Genomic DNA, 27,875 nt, shown 5'->3' with positions numbered 1-27,875 from the left:
GTATGTAGTTAAAAATAAACTTTTTATAATAAACTCCAGGGAAACTTTGTGTTCTCCTTTGTAATCAAACTAAGCCCTGTCCAGTCTAAATTATTGTGGAAGATCGAGATGCCTTAAAACAGAACAGAGCCCTTTATGCATGCTCCAGATGAGCTTTCCTCGTATTAACCACGTTATATTCCCTTAGTCACTTACATTGCTGACTAGATAGATGCCTCTGCCCCTGGAGGACGCCACTGGTTTGATGATCCACGCGCCCTTGTCTTTGCTGAAGGAGCCTGAGGTTTGCGTGAGGACAGAGAGAGTGTTATTAAAGCCCAGCAGAGAAGCAGACACATTTTTCTAATTGATGTTGTTTATGTTAATAGCCAAACACACGTCCGAGTGCTGATTGGACAGGGTGCCCACTCACTGCTGAATTCCTGGTACTCGGCAGGAAGCACAAAGGTCTGGGGTACGATGTGGAAGTTTTGAAAGCCGTGGGTTTGCTGCATCCTCTGGATGTTTTTGTAGAGCCTGTCTTTCCGCGTGAGCTCGTACGACCTGGAAAGCGACGGGAGCATTGACCGTAAGTGCTGAGGATGAGGTTAGCATCTGAGATAGCGAGGGGAACATAAACCCTTGAAAAAACACCGCAGCGGCAGCACATGGTCAGTTTGATCTATTGCACCGTTTCAGAGAGGCAGGCGTCCAAACAAAATGTACTTGGCCCAAACTGCCAATGAACACAAGCTGTCCACCCACTTGGAAGGCTAAATGTGTGGACGTTGTTGTTGTTGAGTGAGAATGTGTGTGACTTTGGTAACACATTATCATTGTGGGATACACACGGCACACCACATACTAGCGTTTGGTTGAACATCAACATCATTCAAGTCAAAGAAATGCATCACAAATCACAGGTGCGCCCAACACTATCTAAAAGAGTTTGATGTAATTAAGGGAGGTCATTACTGATTGTTGACAAAAATGATCAATTCTAATCTGTCTTCATTTTGATTAACACATATTACACATAGATTCTTAAATCCCAAGAATGGACCTTTCCATCTAAGATGTTTTCTGAACATTGAACATTATTGGAAGTATGTCCACCATCCAGTTACTTTCAAATAGTCAATTTTTTCACTAAATCCAAACAATAAATTTGGTTTTGATGCTCTTTAATGTGGTGTAACAGATCGCCGTAGCACACTAACCGATTATCTCTTCTTCTTTACTACTGGTTATAGCACCAAATAAACAAGTAGAAACATCAGAAGGTGTTGAAAGGGACAGATCAACTTACTGAAATGTATTATGTTTTGTGTAATCATCAATCAGTCCTTCAAACGCATAAAGACGTCAATAAATCAACAATGTAACGTTACATTTTCCTCAGGAAAGACATTTAATGACCATAAATCCTGAGTGAAATAGAAAAAATAACTCTAGAGAGCATTTTGAGAAATATATGCACTAAATTACATATTCATTATATTGATATTTAACCTGTTAATGATGCCTCATTTAATGTTTGAAAAAATCAATGATTTTTTTTTTTTTTGTTTACAGCCACAATTTAAATGTTTATATTTCAACAATGAATTAGAATAGAAACATAATTCAATTATTCAAAAGTTGATATAAAAAACACCATATGGCTTGTATATAGCTCAGTTTTTATTTGAGTGTTATTATATCTAAAATATACAGCAATTAAATGGACTCTGTTTTTCATTTTCATCTCTATTATTGATGTACCAACTGACAGGGCTTCCTGTAGTTCACAGCATTAAATGAAGACTGTTTTGACTCTTTTTAACATGCTATACAGCAAGACAGTTCTCTATTGACAGACTGACCTGGGAAAGTGGTTGACCTTCTGGAAATCCTGTAGAGAACGCATGAGGTAGGGCTTCAGGTGCGAGCCGGTCCACATCAGGTTAAAATTGTTGCTATTTGGGTGCACCTAAACAGAAACATCTTATTTAAGGTCAGTAATCTAAAAAATACTGTAAAGGCCAAGGGTTTTTAATTTATAGTCATTTTTACTGCTATTACATAGAGGTTTATTGTATGCAGCCATTATAAACACTAACCATTGTATTAGAGCTTGGACTGGAGAATCTGAATTGTTGTTTGAAGCCTTAATATTTGTTTTGCTAAAATGAACTGAACTATGCATTATACATAAGTATATACAAAGTACACTGTGAGGAATGCCATAATGCAATGCACTTGACTTCAACTTTAATGTCCAGTGGGCCAAATAAACCATAACTCATATCTGATGTTATTTTAAACCTCTTTTTCTTGAATTATGCAATATATGATATATATGAATATATATCTGCATTTTGTTTGCTATATTTTAATGCAAAATAACAATTTCCATACAGAAGTTATAAAACTTCCATTGCATTAATATTGGCAGCAAACAGTGTATGCTAGCATTTCATTCCAAACATGGCTTATGTCTAAAGCTCTACCTCATGGAATCCGTGATTGACCAGTATGCCACGCACAAGACGGCTCTCCGTACGCACAATCTTGAAGGCCAAGTTATATTTTTCTATTTGGAAAAAGTGAAATACTGCTTCAAGAATTGAGGTCACAATAGCCAACAGCAAAATTGTAAAAGCAGACGCTAGATACTAAAAAAACATAAAGTTAGACATGCTAATTATATCTAAAAATGATTTGTTACTAGAAAGAAGTAAATATTTTAATATATGTTGTGTAAGATAAGAGTTATTATACAAGAATGCAAAAGTGTTTATATCATAATCTCTTGGCCTGTACTAAACAAATGCATTCTGCGTATCAGAAAACAGAGTAATGAAAGTATTGATGTAATTATGGAATAAATCTCTCCGTTGTGTGTAAATTCTATTGTATCAAACACACAAGACTTCTCAGAGTCTGTACCTCCAACAGAGCGGATGGCCACATCTTTGGACACAGCGGCTTCAGCACAGAAGAGCAGCACAGGAATCCGCTTACTGACACCACTCCAGGCAATGCACGGATGTTTCCTATCACGACGCACAATAAAGCAAAGAGAGAACTGCTATTTCCTTTGTCAGATGAATTTCACATTTATATGACATTGAGATATTACCAAAGCCCCTTTCAAGAAAAGTCAGTTCCCTCGCTGACTATACTGGCTAGTTTAACTCATATCTACATGCATGGGGGAAATAACAAAATATGAACATCTGATTGCCAAACTCAATTAATGTCCAGTATCTTAGGCTCACACAGCATTTATTTTAGTTCTAACAGCAGCTGTGGTGACTCAATGCCAATTGGTGGCTGGATCTTTTATCTAGAAGGCAGGACTTCCTTTACTAGACCCATTATATTAATATATATTTCGCTTTTGCATTTTCTCCCATTAATAATTCTATGAGTGAGCCATCTTGGTAATATATAGTCTTTGGTATCACATGACACTGAAGTTAGTAAAACAATGCACAACTAACAGCATTACCCAACTCTTGACTACTCTTGATAAAATGTTTTGTGGAAAAAGTGCAACTCTGATAAAAGCCTGTGCAATATGAGACCATGAAGTTATATATGTGAGCAGAGATAAGATGGTACGCTGATATCCATCCATCACACATGACAGTAAGACAAGACAGGCTGTGAATAGGCATGTAAAAAATTATCTGCTTGTGTTCAATCATCCAGAACATAAGGCAGAACTAACTGAAACAAAAGACTGACTTTGCATTAAGTCAGATCAAACTACATCCTGACATAACAAGATTAATCTCATGCATGTAATAGAGTCAAAACTAGTCACAGGCGATATATCAGTCAGGGCCTGGTTTCCCAAACAGCGACAGCTGAAGAGGGTTCTCTTTGTGCAAGAACACTTGCACCCTTTTAAGGAGCAATTCCCCCAAAAAAGCACTTAACATGCTGAAATGTCACTCTGAAATGTAACTTTTTCCATTTGAAATGTAATCTGTTTGATGCAATTATTATTATTTTCTGAATTAAATAAATAAAATGCATGTCAAATCTATGACAAATTTATTTAGTAAAGATGTTTAATGTTTTGTTTAAAGAAGTCTCTTCTACTTACCAAGCCTGCATTTATTTGATCCAAAATACAGCAAAAGCACCAATATTGTGAAATATTTTTGCTATTTAAAATAACGGCTTTCTATTTGAATATATTTTAAAATGTAATTTATTCCTGTGATCAAATTATTTTCAGCATCCTTCTAATATGCTGAATTGCTGTTCAAAAATTTTCAATATTTAACAGTTAGGTACATTTTTTCAGGATTCTTTGGCAAAAAGAGCCAAAGATCAGCATTTATCTGAAATAAAAAGCTTTTGTAACATTATACACTGTACCATTCAAAAGCTTGGAGTCGGTACGTTTTTTTTTTTTTCGTCTCTTTTTTTGTGAAAGAAATTGTAGAAATTAATACTTTTATTTAGCAAGGATGCTTTAAATTGATCAAAAGTAACGATAAAGACATTTATACATATTATGCTACAAAAGATTTCTATTTCGTATAAATGCTGTTCTTTTGAACTTTCTATTCATCAAAGAAACCTGTAACTGTTTTGAACAGAAACTGTTTTTAACATAATAATAATAATAAATGTTTTTTGATCAGCAAATCAGAATATTAGAATGAAGACTGGAGTAGTGATGCTGAAAATTCAGCTTTGAAATCACAGGAATAAATTACATTATAAAATATATTCAAATAGAAAACAGTTATTTTAAATAGTAAAAATATTTCAGAATGTTACTGTTTTTGCTGTACTTTGGATCAAATAAATGCAGGCTTGATGAGCAGAAGAGACTTCTTTAAAAAATATCAAAAATCTTACTGTTCAAAAAGCAATACACATTGCTTCAAAGCAGCTTTACAGAAAAACCACAATGCTAATGTGTATAATATCTTCATGCCTTATTGCATTTAGCAGATTAGAGCTGTGCAATAAGAATAAGTTACATTTTGCAATGATACAAGCAATCAAGCAGTTGGGGGTTGCTATAGAGTTGGATATAAGTACTTATAATACTGCACAATTTGTAATTATTGTGTTAATTAATTCAAGGTAATTCATGAAACCTAAAACTATTAGGTGTAGTGACAAAAAAAAATCCCATTTTGCATATTGTGCAAGTATTGTATATTTTATTAAATTTAGGCATAATTTCGTTGTTGTCCTGTGGGTGACTGGCTCTTTATACTGCACTTGTCACTGTACAATTACTCCAGAGCATCTACTAGCCCATAATTTTAATATGATCAAATGATCATCTTTGCGATCTTCTTAATGACATTATTTATTCTTGATAATGTGGATCATTAGACTGATACCCAGCAGCTGGGATAGAAAAAAAGGTATTATAACCTCCAAAAGTATTAAACACATCACTTTTGAACAGAAGATTTCCGTTTGGATCGGCACATGACAACTAATGTAGATTCTGGGTCCTAAATCTAAACTAGTTAAGAACACTTGTCATTTTTGTCACTCTGTAAAATATTCACGGCTGTCTCTTAAAAACATCACAAGGCAGCTGAATTTAGCTCTGCTGCTGAAAACAGACGTGTAAAATGTCTAGACTATTTGAGGAGCGTCTGCTACTATTTAAGAACTGACTTGTCTATATTTAGTCACGATAAGCTCTGTGAAATCATGAAAGCTGCCTGATGTTTGCCGTAGTTGTGTGTAATGACTGTAACGTGACTAGTCCTGCTCACTGATTAACTGAATGTAATCTCCATGATCAATACTCTTAAGCATTCTGCTTTAGTAAAGACACTTACTCCAGCTCATCTTCAGACGATGACTCGGATTCGTCCTTCTGTTCTCTCGCGGCTGGCATCTCCGTCTGTGTGTGTGTGTGTGTGTGTGTCAGCTCAATGTGTGTGTGACAGCGTTCATCTCCAATCTTCTTAACTCATCTGGAAAACAATAAGATCTTCATGAGTTGAGCTGCCATGCATTTACAGTTCTACTGTGATTTATTAATATTAAACAATATATATTTGTATTGCTCTGTGTGGGATTTGGAATAACGCAAAATAAGTAAATAATGTAAAAGAACAATAATGCAAAAATCATCAAAGATATAAGTATAAAATAATACAATTAAGTGAATTAAAAAGACGAAAGTTTACAAAGATATATGTAACTGTGTATGTATTTACATATATTAATGTAACAAATAGCATGTATATGTATTAAATATGTAATGAAAAGGTTAAACCATAAAACTTAATAAGACATAATACACTATACTTATAATTTCACATTTCTGAGACATTTATTAGTCTACTATTTGTCAGTTACTCCAGTCTACTAACGTTACGACCAACTGAAAATACATTCTAACAATGTAGTAACTATCTCATACATCGCTGGTTAAATTAAATATATTATCGGAAAGATAGGATTATGACTACAGTTAGATGTGGGACTGAACAGAGTTCACTAGCTGTTAGCTACCGAGCTAACTAGAACGTGATACAGGAAGTAAACGTCTGAATACCTAACACACCACATTAAACAGTTAGTTTGCTGCTTAATGTTCGTGTAATTAGTAACATACCTGTTTGTTTTAGGTGAGTGGTCTTACGTGTAATTATTAACTGTTAGCTCCATAGCCCACACCGGCGCTAAACTCCTGACGCCTGTTACTATAACAACCAGCTGACAGCTACCGATGTGCGCATGCGTGCAAAACCATAACAACCAACGGGCAGCCACCGAATGCGCACGCGTGGCATTTTTGTTTTGCTTTTGAACTTTTTGAGCATATACTGAATATTTTTTTAATATAAAATTATGAGTAATGAGACTGAAAGCGTTAACTTATGTGTATTAAATTCCCTTTCATTTAGCCGCTTAATTATTTCACTTACTCAAAATAAAATGACTCTTATTTTTACTTACATTTTATTTAAATCTCTGAAAGACTGTAAAACGTTTTCGATCCCTAACAAATAAATCTATATGAACCTTATAGGTTAGGGTTTTTGTTTGTTTTTGCTTAATAATATACGGCATTACTAACCATAGTTATATTACAAAATCGTATTGATATAACTTGTACGGTGCTAAATATATAATTATCAAGTTAAGATTCTTTTTATTTTTTACATTTTTTATCAAGATTTTTTTTATTGCTTAAATTCAGTATTTTACAGTAGCCAGGGGGTGAACAAAAGGGGAAAAAATATACAAATATTATAAAGAAACAGAAAAAGAAAAGTAAATAAAGCAAATAAATACATATAAAATAACAATTATATAAAAACATGGAATTTACATACATTAATACACATAACAGCTTTCTTGTTCATCAGATTGTAAATAGATTTTAGGTATTGCTTTACTTTTGCCAACAAAAGTAACAGATTAATCATGTCGTAAGTTAAAAAAACATGATCTCTTAACAAATGAGCAGAAATCTGACCAAAATAAATAAATAAAAAAACGTTTCTGAATGTAGACCACAACATGTACATAGCGTATCAATATCAGTTAAATCTGTTTACAAGGAAATAGTTAGTGGGGTAATATTTATAAATTAGTTTGAAAGAAATTGATTAAATATTAATGAGGTAGTTTCCAGATTTTATGCTATATTAAACCATCAACACAGATTTATTTTTTATTTTTTAATCAAATTAAACTACCTCTCACTCCTTTAGAAATCGTCAGATGCTTAGCGTTCAGTGATTGGTCCGATCTCTCAGAAGTGGGCGGTCTTTTAAACACTAGTCGCAAACTACCCAATAGGGTGGTGGTACGACGTGACGCAGCCGTCCTTCGCGATTTCTGATTGGTCCTCATTCAAGTCCATGACTGCTGATTGTTGTGAACTTGAAGCGGTTTGACAAGCAGGAGTCAATCTCGCCGATTGATGTTTGTGAGTACAGTTCATGTTATAGATACATAGATATACATAATTCCAACATATAATTAAGGTAAGAACAATGCCTTGTAATGTGTAATATCTAATGTGTAATGATGATCCAGACTAGTTTATGATAGCCTAATAACACAGATGAGCTCATACAGGTATGAAAGAACAGTCAATAACAGAGAAGTACCATAGTACCATGTGTTTTGCATAGGTGTTATGGTAGTACCGTAGAGTAATACCATGCTACATGAGTATAACAGTCATTCAGTATGGTATATAGCATGGTAATACCATGTTCTGCCATTAATACAGCAGTGAGCTGATTCTTCTAACCCTGATGTTGATCTCCTGCAGGTGTGCACTGAAGGATGAGTCGCTTTCTGAATGTGTTGAGGAGTTGGCTGCTCATGGTGTCAGTGATCGCAGTGGGAAACACAGTGCAGAGCTTCAGAGATCACAGCTTCCTGTCCGAGAAACTCTACACGGGCACACCTGATTATGGTCAAGACCTGCACCTCATAACCATCACCTTTATTCACTACTGACCCATTCACTAACATATCACTTAACATAATACAGCTACTTCAATTAATGTGTCCATGAATGTGCATTTGGACACAAATGCATGTTTTATAAATATATCTCAACACATTAAAAGAATATAATATAAGAAGTTAATACAGCTAAATGGTCAATGTCTTATTTTTTAGTAAACGGTCTTCAGGCGAGAACCTTTGGCATATGGACTCTCCTGTCCTCCATCATCCGCTGTGCCTGTGCCATAGACATTCAGAACAGAACGTAAGGATCCTTTTGTGTTTACATTTACATTTAGCAGATGCTTTTATTCAAAAAAGACTTACCAAAAAGGACAATGGAAGCGATCAAAAACAACAAAAGAGCAATAACATGCAAGTGCTATGTTTTTAAGTTTTTAAAAATTATATAATAAGTAAAAAGAAAATAGATAGAATAAAAAATAAAAAGCAAGCTAGTGTTAGAGGCCTAAAAATAGATAGATCAAATACTACAAGAACAGAGAAGATATTGTTAGTTATTATTTTTTTTGTTTGTTTTTGTGTTTTGTTTTAAAAACAAGCAGTAAGTAAATTATTAGAGATAGAATACAACAAGAACAGAACAGCAATTGTTAGTTTTTATTATTTTTTTAAAACAAGCGATAAATAAATTATTAGAGATAGAATACAGCAAGAACAGAGAAGCTATTCTTAGTTGTTATTATTTTTATTTATTTTTTTTGTTTGTTTTAAAAACAAGCAGTAAGTAAATTATTAGAGATAGAATACAAAAGAACAGAAAAGCTATTGTTAGTTTTTTTTTTAAACAAGCAATAAATAAATTATTAGAGATAGAATACAGCAAGAACAGAGAAGCTATTGTTAGTTACTATTATTATTTTATTTTAATTTTTTTTAAAACAAGCAGTAAGTAAATGATTAGAGATAGAATACAACAAAAACAGAGAAGCTAGTGTTAGTTGTTGTTGTTGTCGTTGTTTTTTTAAAGATAACAAGTAAATTAATAGAGAATAAGTCTAAAAGGGCATTTTTTTAAGAATAGAATTAGAATAGAGGGTGCTAGAGTTAGAGGGTTAAATTTGTGTGTGTGTGTGTGTGTGTGTGTGTGTGTGTGTGTGTGTGTGTGTGTGTGTGTGTGTGTGTGTGTGTGTGTGTGTGTGTGTGTGTGTGTGTGTGTGTGTGTGTGTGTGTACCTGGTATTCATCACGTTGTGGGGACCAAATGTCCCCACAAGGATAGGAATACCAGTAGATTTTGACCTTGTGGGGACATTTCTCAGGTCCCCATGAGGAAACAGGCTTATAAATCATGCACAATGAGTTTTTTTGATGAAGTAAAAGTATGCACAATCTCCTGTGAGGGCTAGGTTTAGGTGTAGGGTAGGTGTAGGGTAGGTGTAGGGCGATAGAAAGTACGGTTTGTACAGTATAAAAACCATTACGCCTATGGAATGTCCCCATAAAACATGTAAACCCAACATGTGTGTGTGTGTGTGTGTGTGTGTGTGTGTGTGTGTGTGTGTGTGTGTGTGTGTGTGTGTGTGTGTGGTATTTCCTACGTTATATGTCCCAAACATTTCCACAAGTATAGTAATACCATTAAATGTTGATCTTGTTGGGACATTTGGTCCCCATGTGTAAACAAGCTTTTATTTGAAAATGTAAAAATGCCTGTAGTTTTGTGTGAGGGGTAGTTTAAGGTTAAGGGCATAAATAGGAAAAACCATTACACCAATGAAATAAATCCTTAAAACGTGGAAATCTCTGTGTGTGTAGAGGCTGAACTCTGCTGGAATGAAGCTGACGTCTCTTTCTTGCCCTCATTTCAGGCTTTATCATATCACCCTGTGGACATTTGTTCTGGCGCTTGGCCACTTCCTGTCTGAAGCATTTATCTATAAAACTGCTCCTCTGACCATTGGAGTCATGGCACCTCTGATTGTAGCAAGTGAGTGATAATGAGGCTTTCAAACATATAGCCTAGGATACGTATATTTTTCTAACACCTCTTGGGTGACAAGTGAGCATAAAAGTACGCTACCGGTAGTTTAACAATATGGTAAAAACAGTACTATTGTGAAACATTATTATAATTTAGTATGCTGATTTGCTGCTCAAGAAACATTTCTTATTACTACCAGCAGGTTTCGGGGTAATGCATTACAGGTAATGTGAGTTATGTAAATAGATTACTTAAAATATGTGACTTTTTCAAATAAATAACCCCAGTTACTTTGTTTGCCCACTTTTTGACTGTGCGCTGTGTAAACGTAATAGTTACTGTAGATCTAAAATATAAACATGCATTTACTCATCTCACTTGGATAAAAACAGATTCAGTATTCCTCCAAATGAATGGGAACAGTAAAATACAAACTTAGAATCACAACTAATGCAAATCTGCAATAATTGTTTTAATTATAATATATATCCTTTATGTATTTAATTCCATTTTATTGACCAATGTCTTTGGTGCTAAACTTCAATGATCCATTTAAACCATACTAATGGTTAGATAAACTATTTTTGCTTCTTTCTTTTTTTGCTGAGTGTTGAAATTTCTTCTCCTGTGGTCTACTGTACAGACGTGAATTGACTTTTCCTTCAGCCTAAGGCTTATTCGTTTCACTTTTGGTGTGAAAAGGCTTTTACATTTGCTAAAAATAGAACTTTTTATATTAAAAACAAACAAGCAATCCCTGCCCAGATTTAAAAAGTAATGTAAAAGTAATGTAACACTTTACATTCCATAAAAAAAGTAATGTAATTACACTGCAAAAAATGCTTTTCTTACGTAGATTTTTTGTCTTGTTTCCAGCCAAAATATCTAAAAAATCTTGAATCAGGAAGGATTTTCTAGACAAGTAAAAACTATTATCTTGTTTTTAGTAAAAACAAGTCAAAATTAAGTAAATTTTTGCTTAAAACAAGCAAAATAATCTGCCAATGGGGTAAGAAAAAAAATCTTATTTCAAGGAGACAACTAGATTATTTTTCTTACCCCATTGGCAGATTATTTTGCTTGTTTTAAGCAAAAACTCACCTAATTTTGACTTGTTTTTACTAAAACCTTTTAACTTGTCTAGAAAATCCTTCCTGATTCAAGAATTTTTAGATATTTTGGCTGGAAACAAGACAAAAAATCAAAGTAAGAAAAGCATTTTTTGCAGTGTAGTCACTTTTTTAGGGATTAATGCAATATTGTAATGCAATACGTTTAAAAGTAACTTTCCCCAACACTGATTACCAGAGTTAAAAAAAAATGTTTGTTTGTTTGTGTTGGAAACCATGATACACTACCTTTCAAACTTTTGGGGTTAGTAAGAAATTGATGCTTTTATTCAGCAAAGACACATCAAATTGACCAAAAGTAACATTAAAGATTTATATTTTAAATAAATGCAGTTCTTTTGAACTGATCGATTTCAACATTGATAATAATCAGAAATGTTTCTTTAGCAGCAATGTTCGAATGATTTCTGAAGGATCATGTGATACTGAAGACTGAAGAGTAATGATGCTGAATTCAGCTTTGATCACGCAAATATATTACATTTAACAGATATTCTCTTAGAAAACCGCTATTTTAAATTGTAATAATATTTCACAATATTACTGATTTTTTTCTATCAAATAAATGCAGCCTTGGTGAGCAGAAGAGACTTAACGTGGCATAACATGGCAGTAAATTATAGTCTGAAACCTTGAAGCAGTTTGTGTCTGTACAAACACTGACTTTCAAAAACATACATATTTGAGAGATACAACATGGAAAAAAATCATTATCAGTATTGTATACTGTTGTTGGATTGATCTCTAATTATCTGCATTTGACATTTATCTTTGTGTTTGTAGGTTTCTCTATCGTGGGCATGTTAATTGGCTTTCAGTGTATCGCTGAGCCTCAGGAAGTAGTGGGAGCCCGCCAGAAGAAAAGAAACTGAGTGAAACTCAAAAGCATCGCCGCTGATGCTGCATCACTAATGCCTTCAACATGGGACGCCTGTTCAGTTATCAGCTGGTTGGCAAAACAAATGAGGCCCAAACTACCTTTTTACCACTTTAAAATTAGTGTACTATTAAAATTTTTTTTTCCAAAAGCAATTACAGTACTGGTACTCTTTAGCTATTATTCAAGAACAGAGATGCCCAAACCAGAGCCTGCAAATTCACTGAAACATGCCAATGAAGAATATGTTGATTCAAAAGTTTGTTTTTGAGTAATAGTGCAGTGCTGGAAACAGTGAAATAACACAGATGATGTAGTGAAGAAAACCTGACATTTGAGCTGCTTCTTTGTCTAGATCGCAGCTGTGAAGCTCCTGAGGGACATTTTGTAATTACATTTATATTTGTTTAAAAAAATGAATGTCAAGAATCCGATTGAAAGGGTTTTAGTATGAGCTGTTCGTGAATGTTCTATTCTTTTAATGTCACCGTGTTTTCTCTAGAACGCATGTGAAATAGTTTACATGATTCATTTGAATGTAAATAATAGCATGCGGACAATAGAAGACATGCGCACAATTTGCAATTTAGCCACAAGTTATCATTTTTTTATTACTGCATGTCAGATTCAATTTACAACACCGAGAATTTCTAGATTATATACAGAATGTTTCTATACAACAGTACATGGGACTACATCCACACAATTTCATTTGAAGAACGTACACAGATCAGAAACAGCTGTACATAGACACTAACTACATATTTACACACAGAAATGACTTCAGGTCTCTGAGAGCAGGGATTGTGTTTGGATCAACGATGATATCAGTGTAAAAACTGATATAAAAGCCACTTCTTTGAGTTCCAGTGCTGCTGTAGCTTGTTTGCAGGGCACAATCGTTCTGGATATTTGAAGCCATATGAAATTAATAAAATGACCTTAAGAAATTCTTATTTTTTTGGTGATGTCATTGTGTACAAAGCATTTTGTTGAAAGGAGACAAAAGTGGCGGCAGATGTCAGTCTGTCACCCGTACAAACATTACACTGGATTCCATCTGTGACTGCGGTCTGATTTATTACACAAAACCTGCGGCATTTTAAAAATAACTGTTGCTGATTTGCCAAAAAAAGGCCTTGTATTGCCTAATTTGATGATGCTGAGCTCAAAATATCAATAAAAACCTTCCATCACGCACAGCTTTAAAGCATTTACCAAAGTAACAAAAGCAGTCAAATGTAACATTTTTTTAAATGTATCTTTTAACTAAAAACATGTTCACATACTTCATCTTTTTAAACTTCACATAAACACGATTATTAATATTTACCTCTTCCCACAAAATTTGTTATGTTCTGTATATGCAGTAAAAGCAGAAACATCAGGTTTGTGTTTGCATTTTCTTCTGTCATCGGCCATACATGCTTTTCTTTCTTAGATTTTTGGTCTTGTTTCCAGCCAAAATATCTAAACATTTTTAAATCAAGAAGGATTTTCTAGACGAGTAAAAATTATTGTCTTGTTTTCAGAAAAAAGAAGTTAAAATTAAGAGAGTTTTTGCTTAAAACAAGCAAAATAATCTAGCTGTCTGCTTGAAATTACATTATTTTGCTTACCCCACTGGCAGATTATTTTGCTTGTTTTAAGCAAAAACTAAATTTTTCTGACAATAATAAGACAATAATTTTTACTTGTCTAGAAAGTCCTTCTTTATTTAAGAATTTTTAGATATTTTGGCTGGAAACAAGACAAAAAATCTAAGTAAGAAAAGCATTTTTTGCAGTGCATGAAATCAGGTTTTGGCATCACATCTCATACACATTAACATGGGCTGAGAATTGAACAAATAGTTTTAATGTGGCTCAGATTAAGACAGGAATCGTGCGTGTTGCAGTTTTTTTGTAGCATTTAACAAATGCAAGACTAACTCACTTCTTCTTTGCTCCAGCAAAAAATATACACTGCAAAAATGCACTTTTTAACTAGATTTTTTGTCTTGTTTCCAGCCAAAATATCTAAATGTTCTTAAATCAAGAAGGATTTTCCAGACAAGTAAAAAGTATTTTCTTGTTTTCAGAAAAAATAAGTTAAAATTAAGTGAGTTTTTGCTTAAAACAAGCAAAATAATCTGCCAATGGGGTAAGCAAAATAATCTAGTTGTCTGCTTGAAATAAGATTACTTTGCTTACCCCATTGGCAGATTATTTAGTTTGTTTTAAGCAAAAAAAAAAAAAATTCTGAAAACAAGACAATAATTTTTACTTGTCTAGAAAATCCTTCTTTTGGCTGGAAACAAGACAAAAAAATCTAAGTAAGAAAAGCATTTTTTGCAATGTATGAAATCAGGTTTTGGCATCACATCTCATACACGTTAAAATGGGCTGAGAATTTAACAAATAGTTGTAATGTGGCTCAGATTAAGACAGGAATCATGTGTGTTGCAGTTTTTTTCTGGCATTTAACAAATGCAAGACTTATTCACTTCTTTGCTCCAGTAAAACATATACACTGCAAAAAATGCTTTGCTTTTTCCAGCCTTGTTTCCAGCCAAAATATCTAAATGTTCTTAAATTAAGAAGGATTTTCCAGACAAGTAAAATGTATTTTCTTGTTTTCAGAAAAAAAGAAGTTAAAATTAGGTGAGTTTTTGCTAACCCCACTGGCAGATTATTTAGCTTGTTTTAAGCAAAAACTCACTTAATTTTTCTGAAAACAAGACAATAATTTTTACTTGTCTAGAAAATCCTCCTAGATATTTTGGCTGGAAACAAGACGAAAAATCTAAGTGCAGTGCATGAAATCAGGTTTTGGCACATTAAAATGGTCTGAGAATTGAACAAATAGTTGTAATGTGGCTCAGATTAAAACAGGAATCGTGTTTAACAAATGCAAGACTTACTCACTTCTTTGATCCATCAAAACATGTAGCCTACTTTTTTTGGAATCAGCAGTCCAACATGAGTAAGAAACAAGTCTTTGATTTCATTCAGCAAATGCAGGGCGATGAAATCAATCAGACGTTACACTGCACACTACACCAAACATTAACCATTGCAGATATTCCCCAAATAAAGTATTTTCTAATTTCCTGTGTGCTGTACTCGTACTGCATCATGTAAGACACGAGTATCATCACATGTCTCTCTCTCCATTGATCACTAATGCTCCTTCACAAAGCACTCACACATTTAAATATCATTATATATTGTAGCAAACCAAAAGCAGTGAGTTGATGGTTTAACTGAAGGACTTTGACCTTCTAGAATAATACAGTGATGTCCAGCATCAACAACCACCTGAACACAGACTGAGATGTGTCTGTTATATGAGACACTTTAAACAAGATTAGCACTTGTAGTAATAAAAACACATGGTCGTCTAACTAAAGTTTAAATTAGATCTAAGGAACCATCATGCAAACATCATATGCATAGAAAGTTATACATTACAACATGAAACACAAGAAGTTCATGTGAAACTGAGTAATGAGCATTAACTATTGGCTAGTTTGAATACTGAAGGAACAACAGGCTATTAAAACAATATAAAGATAGGAAACTCACTTTCAGTTGTACTTGAGCATTGACTGTTCAGGATATTGGCTGTGTAAAGTTCAGAAGGATTTGTGATGCACATTGAGAGTGTAATTCCCTGTTTTCCATCTTTACATCTTCACTTCTTTTACTGGTAGTGAATTTGCATCTTTGGAATGTACGGATGAGTCCTAAACAGAAGAAACAAACAGAAGAAATAAGCATCTGTTCACATTCACTACTATTCCTCACACTCTTTAAAATAAAGGTGCTTAGAAGGTTCTTCAAGCGATGCCATAGAAGAAACATGTTTGCTTCCGCAAAGAACCATTCAGTCAAAGGTTCTTTAAAGAACCATCTCTTTCATACCTTTTTAAATTCTGAAGAACCTTCTTTTGCCACAAAGAACCATTCGTGAAACAGAAAGGTTCTTTAGATGTTAAAGGTTCTTTATGGAACCATTTAGACAAAAAAAGGTTCTTCTGTGGCATCGTGAAGCACCTTTATTTTTAAGAGTGCGGTATGGAACCGTAAAATTATTTTGACATTAACATTTATGCATAAACATAGGAAATTCACTTAATGCAGACAGATTTTATAGTAAAAATCTAAAACTGTACAAATGAACCAAGAAAAGTAATAGATAGAAAGAGTCAAGCCAAAATTAATTGTATACTGTTTTTATTTGCATCTATGTTAAATGTATTTTTATAGAACCTGTTTGAAAACACAGCTGTTGGCTTTTATTCATTTTGTTCTAAACTTACCGACAGGTTCTGCCCCAATAGATTTTGGTGCCATATAGAAACATTGCATTAAGTACACTGTTTATTTTTACATTTTTATGTTTTTACTCTTTTCTTCAGACACACAGGCTCTTTGAGTGCATTAGCTGCTTCAGACTCACACTTGATGATCTCTAATGGAGCTTGATCCTGAGTTTATCTTGTTGCTGGTTAAGGTCTCCTTATCCTATGAATGCCGCTCAGCCATTTTTCCTTGTGGTTTTACACCCTTTTTATTTATTTATTTCCATTGTGTTTCTGCTGTTTTTTAGCTTTCTGTTGTAAAGCACATTGGTCAACTCTGGTTGTAGGAAAAGTGCTATATAAATAAAGTTGCCATTGCCATTGCCAAGTGAATCTTGATCTAATCTGCAAATTTAATAGCATTTTCAACAAATATCAGCAGCCAATTCTAGGAAAGAAAAGGGGATTCATCCAACCACTCACTTGTCATTTTGAACAACCTGTTTCTCTCACCAATATTGTGTCAAAAAATAAACACTTATAATTTATCACAGATATAAGTAGTATTAATACTGTTTTAGTGTTTTCCATATTATTAGCCAAGCGAAAGATCAAACTAGCAAGCTCCTGGTCACCGGCTTTAAAGGAATAGTTCACCCAAAAATAAAAATTTGATGTTTCTCTGCAGTGCATCCAAGATGTAGGTGACTTTGTGAGTTAAAAATCCTTTGTTTGTGTTCTACTGAAGAAACAAAGTCACCTACATCTTGGATGCCCTGGGGGTAAGCAGATTAACATCAATCTTTCATTTTTGGGTATAAATTCACTCCATATACTGGATGACCACTAGATGGCCCCATTGAGTTTTATTGTTAATCCAAACATCTGTTTGCCGTTTGCAATCATCAGTTCATCTGCTGTTCTTCTCTTTTCTTATTGAATATATACCCGGTTTTGTGTATTTGACTCTATTCCAGACCCCAGTGATCTGCTTCGCTGTGTGTCCCCTTTATAGAAACTGCTCACCACGATGCAAACCCATAAGTGTCTACAGCAGCTTCGTTATTTTGAATGCTTTCTGGAACAGACCTCAGAGTAATCATATTGACTAAATTTAGCTGGACAGAATGATTTAATTGTGTGCTATTCTTTATCACAATATAAGTCATTTTCAACCACAGTGAGGAATGACATCATGATATAGTACTTCTGCCAGAAATCAGAGATGCTACAATATGAAATTAAAGCCATTTCTCAACATTATCACTTAAATGACTGCTAATTGACTTGAAAAGTGAAAATTTTAAACTCACTCTTTGACAGCCAGCTATTTTTTTAACCTAAGACAATCTTCTTGGTGCTTTCAGAGTATTGTACATCCTCATTTAGAACAAACCTGACCGTTATCTAAAGCCCTAATGCCTTTTGAACACTCAGACGTGCGTCCAAACCCTTCAGAATTTTACAGAACAAAACCAGCCAACGTTTAAATCTCTTAACAGAACAAAACCGGCAGACTTTTGAATCACCTAATACGACAAAACCAGCCAATATATAAATGTCTTAACCCTCATCTTCTTCGTTTATCAGTCATTTTGACCCAGCGATGATTTTCTTTTTCCGGAGAATGCTAGTTAATGTGATCTCATCGGACTGAACATTTTTTGGATTTTTTTCCCACCTTGTTTTTTGTTTTAATATATTAGGTACTGAATATTGGATTCAATTTATCAACTTGTTTTCTTTCTATTAGCACTAGATTACAGTACATCACTTCTTATACACTTCAAAACCAAATAAACATGTTCAGTCTATGTCTGTTGGTGTGGTATGAATAGGCTCCATTACAGTTATCATTCTGTATCATGCATTTAATCACATTTAATTAAATTGTTTATTTTCAATCATAAATTTGTTATTCATTTTTTTGTTGTTGTTGCATTGTAATTTCAGTGGGATATTAAGTAATACAGACAAACATAAAATGCAGGACACTTGTTATGACTTGCATAATGCAGGTCAAAGCTATACTTTCAGGACTATCCCTCAAAATATTGGTCACTAAGCCCATGGGACTGTGATTCAGGCCTGGTGAGGAGAGAGAGGTCAAACGAAATACTTACAGCGTTCACCTCTGTCTGAGATTGAGTGTTGGCTTTCTGTCGCCGCAGGTCAGATTTTATAAATGCTGTGAGGCAGAGAAACATAAATTGTTAGTGTGAAGTTGGTAAGTGCAATGTACTTTACACAGATGTATGCATTTGTCATATGCTTTAATCCAAAGCGACTTGCATTACACTTTATCAGTTCATGCATTCCCTGGAAACTGAACCCAAACAACCTTGTACGTTTTATATTATTTGATTATAAAAACCCTGCATATTTGTGCTCTATCCTTCATGTGTGCAGAAGATGTGATGAAGTCATGTGATGAGTTTCTACCTGTCATGATGGAGCCGATGAAGAGGAACACACAGAGGAAGATGTTTCCAGCCAGTGTGCTGAAGTGATCGATGATTTTGCCTTGAATGATGGTGAATGCGATTCCAAACATCTGTACACAACAGAAAGATCCTGAGCATGTGCATCTTGTACCATAAACGCTGTTATCTTTATACACTTTATACATACACTCTTATCTTTGTATCTGTATCTTCTGTTCCTCAAAGTTATTTGCTCATTAAGTTGGCTGTAAACTCACATGTAAATTCATGTTCCATTTGATTTACACACTTTCCAGGTTTATTTAAGAGATCTGAACCTTCTAATGAAATTACGGTTGCACTGATTATCCCTAATTCTTCGTTTTGATCTTTTAAATTGTACTTATCTGCACTAACAATGTACTAAGAAAGCACTGGATAATATAAGGTAACTACACTGTAAAACATGCTTTTCTTACTTGATTTTTTTGTCTTGTTTCCAGCCAAAATATCTACAAATTTTTAAATCCAGAAGGATTTTCTAGACGAGTAAAAATATTTTTTTTTTTGTTTTCAGAAAAAAACAAGTCAAAATTAAGTGAGTTTTTGCTTAGAACAAGCAAAATAATCTGCCAATGGGGTAAGAAAAATAATCTTATTTCAAACAGAAAACATGATTATTTTTCTTACGCCACTGGCAGATTATTTTACTTGTTTCAAGCAAAAAACACACTTAATTTTGACTTGTTTGGTCTGAAAACAAGACAATAATTTGTACTCGTCTAGAAAATCCTTCTTGATTTAAGAATTTTTAGATATTTTGGCTAGAAACAAGACCCAGGTTACTACCCAGTTATTGTAATTACTATAATAAGTACACAGTATGTACATGCATGCAAGTGAAAATGTTAAGTTGATATCAATGTCTTGTTAGATTTGACTCGTCCATATATCTAAAAGTGAAAAGCAGATGCATGACCTGTGCTGAGCAGTTGAGCAGTCCTGATGATGTTCCCTCTGACTCTGGGTATGTGAGCTCCACTGCAAACTCAAAGCCCAGCGGCAGATAACCCGTCATGAAAAACCTGCGGTCAAAGACAGAAGAGACTGAAGAATGATCCGTCCAAAGTACTGCACTATATGCAGTGATACCAGAGACAGGAACATAAAAAACATTCATCTAGTTCACTCATGAAACTGTAGATGTTGCTGGCTAATAGGTCCTTTACATGTGATCTTCTGGCAATCACATCATTCAGTACAAAACACTAGCTGCTTGGCCTCATGAATTTTCAATACATTTTCTAAACATTTCAATAGTTCAGTGTTCACTGTATGAAACCCTCCACCTCCCCCAGCACCCCCTGTCTAGATCTGCTATGGGATTTAAGTATGCCTATCCATGTAGAAATAAATTCACAGACAAAGCTGAGAAAAGTTTAACTTGTCTCTAAACAGACAAAAAAAACTTTTTCCTTTCCAGAATGTTACATTTTGGTAACACATTATTTTAAAATGACAGTTACATTTGTTACATGTGCTTGCTATTGTAGAAACTGTAGTTTGTGCATTAATATTATTAGCATCTAACCCTAAACCAAACCCTAACCTTATAGTAAGTACATGTTGTTCATTAATATTAAACTAATAATACTTTTTTTGTGTATTAACACTGTAATAACCATGCAAATGTAAAAGAATAAAAAAAAAATCTAAGGAACATTTGGCAACCACACAGTCTCATAATACTTTCACCTTTACAAACTATTTTTTGTCAAATATATTACTAGAAAAAGTGCACTTTTTTTGCTATATTTTTTAAAATTGATGATACTTATGATCTTTTGTTGCCTACACTGCAAAAATATTCTCAGCATTTTTGTCTTAAGTTACAACTATCTAAACATTCTTAATTAAAAACATTTACTTGAGAAGCGAAATATTAGGTCTTACTTTCTGAAAATCAAATCTAAATTTTGTAAATTAAAAAAAAAAAGACCAACAGTACATTAGGGAAATTGTTTTCCTTTTGAGTTAAGCTTATTTTTTTCTGACCAGGAGATATTTTTTTGTTGTTGTTTTAAGCATGAACTCACTAAATTTTGATACATTTTTTCCAGAAAACAAGACTTAATATCTTATGTCATTTTGTTTCTGAAGTAAATGTATCTTGATTACAAATTTTTAGATATTTGTAGTGGAAAACAAGACAAAAACTAAGTAAGATTTTTTTTTCTCAGTGTGCCTTAAATGTCACAACACTTGTGTGTCCGGTGCAGGTTGTGTCACTGCAGCTCTTACCCCAGCGCTCCTGATGTGAGGAACACAACCCATAGATGACCCAGGTTCAGGGTGAAAGCGTAGATCACCATCCCCACAAACGACAGCAGATACACACAGAGAGTTGTCTGCCTGGCAATACAAAGATGAACCATGTCATTCAGTCTAATAATAATAATGTAATTTACAGAACATGTTCACTAGAATGGTCTGATCTTTAAACATCTTCAGACATTAGATGGAAGAGGCTACAGAACTGCAGAAGTAAAAGCGTATGTCAAGGAATTATTAATAAATAATTTAGTTTTGAGCAGATCTGCTTTTTCCGTTTGGCATTTTCTAAAAATCCTGTGTTTGTCTGTCTGCTCCGCCATGGTGGTCATCAATTCCATCTACTCTGCCATGGGGGTCTTCAGCTCCACTGTTGTGGTTTTCAGCTCCACCTGCTCTGCCGTAGTGGTCTTCAACTCCATCTTCTCCACCCTGGTGGTCATCAATTCCATCTACTCTGCCATGGTGGTCTTCAGCTCCACCCTGGTGGTCTCCAGCTCCACCTGCTCTGCCGTAGTGGTCTTCAACTCCATCTTCTCCACCCTGGTGGTCATCAATTCCATCTACTCTGCCATGGTGGTCTTCAGCTCCACCCTGGTGGTCTCCAGCTTCACCTGCTCTGCCGTAGTGGTCTTCAACTCCATCTTCTCCACCCTGGTGGTCATCAATTCCATCTACTCTGCCATGGGGGTCTTCAGGTCCTCCATGGTGGGTTCCAGCTCCACCTGTTCTGGCATGGTGGTCTTCAACTCCATCTTCTCCACCATGGGGGTCTTCAGTCCCATCTTCTCTGCTGTGGTGGTCTTCAGCTCCATCAACTCCACCTTGGTGGTCTTTAGCTCCATCTGCTTCACTTTGGTGGTAATCAGCACCGCTCTGGAGGTCCTTATCTCCATCAGCTCCACCTTGGTGGTCTCCAGTTATATCAGCTCTGCCTTGGTGGTTTTCAGCTCCACTTCGGAGGTCCTTAGCTCCATATGCTCTGCTTTGGTGGTCACCAGTTCTGCCTGCACCACCATGGTGGTCATCAATTCCTTCTACTCTGCCATGGGAGTCTTCAGCTCCACCCTGGTGGTTTCCAGCTCCACCTGCTCTGCTGTGGTGGTCTTCAACTCCATCTTCTCCACCACGGGGGTCTTCAGTCCCATCTTCTCTGCCTTTGTGGTCTTCAGCACCATCAACTCCACTTTTGTGGTCTTTAACTCCATCTGCTTCGCTTTGGTGGTCATCAGCACCGCTCTGGAGATCCTTAGCTTCATCTGCTCTGCTTTGATGGTCTCCAGTTCCACCTGCTCCACCATGGTCCACAAATATATGAACATGGGGGTCTTCAGTCCCATATTCTCCACCATGGTGGTCTTCAACTCCATCTTCTCCACCATGGGGGTCTTCAGTCCCATCTTCTCTGCCTTTGTGGTCTTCAGCTCCATCAACTCCACCTTGGTGGTCTTTAGCTCCATCTGCTTTACTTTGGTGGTCATCAGCACCGCTCTGGAGGTCCTTAGCTCCATCTGCTCTGCTTTGATGGTCTCTAGTTCCACCTGCTCCACCATAGTGGTCTTCAACTCTATCATCTCCACTATGGGGGTCTTCAGTCCCATCTTCTCTGCCTTTGTGGTCTTCAGCTCCATCAACTCCACCTTGGTGGTCTTTAGCTCCATCTGCTTCACTTTGGTGGTCATCAGCACCAATCAGGAGGTCCTTAGCTCTGTCTGCTCCAACTTAGTGATCTCCAGTTCTACCAGCTCTGCCATGGTGGTCATCAACTCCATCTACTCTGCCATGAGGGTCTTCAGCTTCTCCATGGTGGTTTCCAGCTCTACTTGCTCTGCCGTGGTGGTCTTCAACTCCATCTTCTCCATCATGGGGGTCATCAGTCCCATCTGCTCTGCCTCTGTGGTCTTCAGCACTATCAACTCCACCTTGGTGGTCTTTAACTCCATCTGCTTCGCTTTGGTGGTCATCAGCACCACTCAGGAGGTCCTTAGCTCTGTCTGCTCCAACTTAGTGGTCTCCAGTTCCATCAGCTCCACCATGGTGGTCTTCAGCTCCAATTTGGAGGTCCTTGGCTCCGTCTGCTCTGGTTTGGTGGTCTGTAGTTTCGCCTACTCCACCATGGTGGTCATCAACTCTGTCTACTCTGCCATGGGGGTCTTCAGCTTCACTGTGGTGGTTTCCAGCTTCACCCGCTCTGCTGTGGTGATCTTCAGCTTCACCTTCTCCACCATGGGGGTCTTCAGTCCCTTTTGTTCTGCTGTGGTGGTCTCCAGTTCTGCTGAGATGGTCTTCTATCCCGTCACCTCCACCTTGACCTCTGGCTCCACCTTGCTCTGCTGGCTCCACCCAGAAATGTTGCATTTTACAAAGTTTACAAGTAGGGACACACATGTAAAACCTTACAGTAAAAAGGGTATATTTTCAAAATAAACCTGTTACAGTATTTCTGTCAGAATATAGTAGCTATGTTACTTTTAAAATACACACATATATATATTTTAGTTAAGACAGATTTTTATCTAAACTCAATAATTCTTTAAGTCTTGAGTTATTGAGAACAGCCGCTTTTTGCATGAGTGTGTGATGATATAATGTCATCATTTTTATCAAATAAAGAGAAATTTAAACAAAATGGTAGATTTGTGTTGAGAACATTGTCGAGACCATCTGTGATGAATAATAAAGTGGAAATGTTAAGTTATGGGACACGTTTTGTCTCATGTCTGAAGAATCTGACAGACCGCGGTGGCACGAATCCACACATATTTCTAGGAAAAGCATGTATTTCTTAATCATAACCAGCCTCAGTAGAAAAACAAGATTCCTGTTCATGTAAGTAGGTCTTTTATGTCTTTAGCTCCCTCTAAATAAACGGTGTATTGTGAAGCCGTTCTGTACAACCACGCGTAAGGAAACGCCCCACTTCACCGCCGCTGTTGGGATCTGCCGGGGGCAATTCTGACTCAAACGACTCTGAGCCGATTACCAGCACCGGGATGATGTGTGCTCAATGAACCGGCAGTTTTCAAACCAGCGCTTCCCAAGAGATAAGACCACTGTACTGAAAAGCCTTCATGATGGATACAGAAAAAACACATTCACAGACAAATATATGAACAACTGTGTTATATAACAATCACCAGCTATTAATATCAGGAGGTGGATGATAACTCCAGAAACAGAGAACACAGATGCTAATCAATATTCTATTCAACAAGTTTCTACATGAGGTCAATGCTGCTTTTCAGAGCTTGTGTCTCAAAGGATATTCAAATTTCCTTCACTTGTTCAGTATAAGTGCTGTATAATCTGACAGTGTAAAACGTGTTGTTTAAATGGGCTATTCATGCTTTCTTTACTAAACTGGTGCTTTCACTGAAACAAACCAACTCTCGATTTTCTTCAATCCAATTTGCCAAGCAACAAAACAAACACTGCACTGATTTCTATAGTGCATAGCTGAAAAGACCTTCATAAATCTTCTACCAAGCATTGTGGCTGGAGGAAACCCACAATCCCTCGCTCCTGAATACATAAAATATGTATGGGGCTGTGTAAATAGCTGTCATTTAGTATTAATAGAGGTTTTAGCTCTATTTAATCTTGTTTATGTCGTTTAGTTAAATGTATGTGTTTTGTTTATGACTCAGGGATGGAAATTAGAGTTCTTTATGCATTGAGAACTTGGGAAAACACAGTTCACACAATGATCAACTCAAAGACTGGCCTGTTTTTATAACATGGGATGAACATGTAACCAGTTAACTTTACTCAAAGTTCACTCAATGAGGTATGTGTGAGTTTTGAGAAACATTACATCAATGGACGTTTATTGTTGGCATATATTGATGTGTTTGGTAATGCTGACTTAAGTAGATTATTAAAATATATTACACACAAATAAACAGAAATATGCACATGGCAATTTTGACTTAAAATGCTTAAAGTTTAATCATGAGCCTAAATAAATTCTTACATTTTTTTCAAGTTCTGTCAACTCAGTATTTTTATGCAGTAGATGTGGTGATGTACAGAAGCAGTGACATTAAAGCAAAACTTTATCAGGCATTGTTTGGCATTTTAAATTAATGTATGAATAAATTAAAATTGTAAAAAAAAAAAAAGCGAATTAATCTAGAAAGTCTGGTGTTTTTGTTTAAGTAAGCATTGCCATGAATCTGGGTGTAGTCTTGGTCTGGATTCAGGTAAGAGAGTTAAATATAAACCCATGCAAGTTTCTCTTAAAGCCTTTAGTATTATGTAACCCAGGCTCATTGGAAAAACGTGCCTGTGGCACACTTCTGCTTGATAATATTACCATGTCCAGTGAGTGATGCCAAAAGGTTAATGCCCTTTCACATATTAAAATAACACATCAACTACTGTACACTAAACACCACCCTATAAACCTAAGAGTTAACAGAAGCAGTCATGCTTTTTAAAATTTTTTCTGCAAGTCTTTGAGCTCTTTTAGCTTAACTTGTTTTCTCAAGCACAAAAAAGCACAAGTGCAATGCTGTACCAGGTGAGCTGTCAAGCAAGTTTACTATATCAGAAAAGGACAACAATGCACTATATGGCTTTGAGGCTATAAAATTGTATTGTGCAAGGAGTCATGCAAAAATAAGTATGTTTATTAAACGATAATTTCCAGCTGTAATCATAATTTGTGTGAAAAGGAATAAAAGTTGCTGGTGTGTTACTGCACCTACACCAAAAAAAAAATAAAAAAAATAATAATAATAATAAATTGTTATTTTGCAAGTTTTTGCATGCAAATTTAAGTACAATTTAAGTATGCAATTAAGTAAAATCTACTTGACTAAGTCGAGTAATATAAGCAAAAGAAATAGGCAAATTTAACTTAATTTTAAGTTTGATGAGTAATTTCTTATTTAAAGTTTACCCTGCAGTTCTCAAGTACAGTTCACTCAACCGCAGTTTGTAAACTTTACTCAAACATCATAGCACTGAAAAAAAAAGCCATTAAAGCATGTTACTTAACCTAACAACAAAAGCAACCATAAAAAAGTGTAAATACATCTCGAAAACAGCAAAACGTTTTAAACCTTAATAATTATTCATGCCCAAGTGCATGATGTGAACAACGGGATCATGGCTTTAAACAATCTTTGTAAAAATAACAAACAATTTCAAGTAAAATATACTTATAAGTTCAAATTTTGCTTAAATTTAGTACTTATATTGAATTTACTCTTTTCTTTTAATTCTTACTCAATTATGTAATTTGTTTTTCTGTATTATTTACTTCACCACAAAATCATTTTTATCAGTGTTGTGTTCAATTCAGCTAAAAACTGTAGTGAACTGAATTTATTGGTATAGTACGTTTAATTGGTATGTTTTTGGAGTTTTGCACATCTTTCCATTGAACCTATGTTGCGCTTTCATTATGTTACATTTATACTAGTCTTAGAAAGCTCAAAACATTTATTTCAATGACAGTATGTGATTTACACACAATGCACACTGTTACAACCAGTATTTATTCAGCTACTGCTCAAATTACAAGAAAATCAAAAGGATTAAAATGTTGTTAGTACCAATGAGTAATTATTGCACACATACACATATTTAGGATTGACTTGATAGTCTCCGAATGTAAAGACCAGAGAGCATTCTCCATGCACCCATTCTTAAATCAAGGTCAGCTTGAGTAATAAACCCAGTAAGCGCTGATCTGTCCTGCTAAATCCTCTCACACATGACGAGATTAGGAGAAACAGAGGCTTTGTTATAAAGGAAAGCGCATTCTGCTGCTCAACATGAGTCAAAGTTAAGACTTTTAACAATTTAGGGCAAGTCTAGGGGGGGGGGGAGTCAGGCTATCAAATATCTACACTGTTAAAAAAATAGTGGGTTTAATTTGAAACAATTTTCACAATTAAGAATTAATAAGTAGGGAAATTGAAATAGTATTTTACTGTAAAATGTACTCCAATAAGCTTCTATTTACAACTTTTCATCATTTTAAAATACAATACAATCTGTGATATTTAAATAGACATTTCATGCTTATTAATATCACTAAATTACACAAAAGCACATGCAAAACCACACAAAAACATGCAACACAAACTCAAGCAGCTGCATAAAAAAAAGTGCTGTTTTTGAAACTTTAATCTTGTGATCTGTTGACAATCCTTGCCTTATTTAGTGCTTGCAGTCAAAAAAGACTGGCCTTTTACAAATTGTTTGAAAATTTTTCAGTACGCCTTATTATCAACAAATCTTGGAATCAATCTTTTTGTCAATTTGTTTTTTTGTTATTTTTAAAGAAATGATCGTAGGCCTCATTGATCTGAATTTATGCACCTCAACTTTTGACAGAACTTTGCCAAAATTATCCATAAATAATATATATACAAATATATACAAAACCTGTGCTAAGATAAAAAAGATTAAATCCAATATTTTGTAATAATACAGCA

General features: G+C 35.1%; 3 protein-coding genes across 5 annotated transcripts in view; 1 reads left to right on the top strand and 2 right to left on the bottom strand.

Annotated features, from left to right (window-relative positions):
* Positions 1-6,663, bottom strand: part of ttll5 (tubulin tyrosine ligase-like family, member 5) — a 131,025-nt gene extending 124,362 nt beyond the window's left edge. For both annotated transcript variants that reach the window (XM_073827600.1, XM_073827601.1), the window contains exons 1-7: positions 6,581-6,663; positions 5,796-5,933; positions 2,911-3,017; positions 2,472-2,554; positions 1,845-1,951; positions 413-543; positions 196-278 (exon numbers count right to left, since the gene is read on the bottom strand). In XM_073827600.1, coding sequence (XP_073683701.1) covers positions 196-278; positions 413-543; positions 1,845-1,951; positions 2,472-2,554; positions 2,911-3,017; positions 5,796-5,854 — 570 coding nt within the window. In that variant the 5' untranslated portion in view covers positions 5,855-5,933; positions 6,581-6,663. The remainder of the gene's footprint in view (positions 1-195; positions 279-412; positions 544-1,844; positions 1,952-2,471; positions 2,555-2,910; positions 3,018-5,795; positions 5,934-6,580) is intronic.
* A 1,109-nt stretch (positions 6,664-7,772) lies between these two features.
* erg28 (ergosterol biosynthesis 28 homolog) lies at positions 7,773-13,343 on the top strand. Of its 2 annotated transcripts, none has more exons than XM_073827177.1 (5): positions 7,773-7,903; positions 8,255-8,401; positions 8,611-8,701; positions 10,268-10,386; positions 12,294-13,343. In XM_073827177.1, exons 2-5 carry the CDS (start codon positions 8,269-8,271, stop codon positions 12,380-12,382), a joined length of 432 nt encoding a protein of 143 aa, XP_073683278.1. In that variant the 5' UTR covers positions 7,773-7,903; positions 8,255-8,268; the 3' UTR covers positions 12,383-13,343. The 2 variants fall into 2 exon arrangements, with proteins under 2 accessions (XP_073683278.1, XP_073683277.1); XM_073827176.1 differs by having other exon boundaries at positions 7,876-7,961.
* Positions 13,344-13,493: 150 nt separating this feature from the next.
* The window catches only part of flvcr2a (FLVCR choline and putative heme transporter 2a), a 32,652-nt gene continuing 18,270 nt past the window's right edge, over positions 13,494-27,875 (bottom strand). The window contains exons 6-10 of the mRNA XM_073827175.1: positions 21,397-21,507; positions 20,075-20,180; positions 19,115-19,226; positions 18,796-18,860; positions 13,494-16,114 (exon numbers count right to left, since the gene is read on the bottom strand). Of these exons, the coding sequence (XP_073683276.1) occupies positions 16,055-16,114; positions 18,796-18,860; positions 19,115-19,226; positions 20,075-20,180; positions 21,397-21,507 (454 nt within the window). The 3' untranslated portion in view covers positions 13,494-16,054. The remainder of the gene's footprint in view (positions 16,115-18,795; positions 18,861-19,114; positions 19,227-20,074; positions 20,181-21,396; positions 21,508-27,875) is intronic.

The sequence above is a fragment of the Garra rufa genome, chromosome 21 (assembly GCF_049309525.1).
Source record: "Garra rufa chromosome 21, GarRuf1.0, whole genome shotgun sequence".
Taxonomy (NCBI): Eukaryota; Metazoa; Chordata; class Actinopteri; order Cypriniformes; family Cyprinidae; genus Garra; species Garra rufa.
This window is presented reverse-complemented; position numbering and strand designations above follow the sequence as displayed.

What these genes read in the sequence shown, in the direction of transcription:
- erg28 (XM_073827177.1), top strand. Translation starts at nt 8,269, where the DNA reads ATGAGTCGCTTTCTGAATGTGTTGAGGAGTTGGCTGCTCATGGTGTCA. An exon ending in ATAGACATTCAGAACAGAAC is followed by an intron (nt 8,702 to 10,267) that starts GTAAGGATCCTT and finishes CCCTCATTTCAG; the next exon opens with GCTTTATCATATCACCCTGT. An exon ending in GGCACCTCTGATTGTAGCAA is followed by an intron (nt 10,387 to 12,293) that starts GTGAGTGATAAT and finishes TTGTGTTTGTAG; the next exon opens with GTTTCTCTATCGTGGGCATG.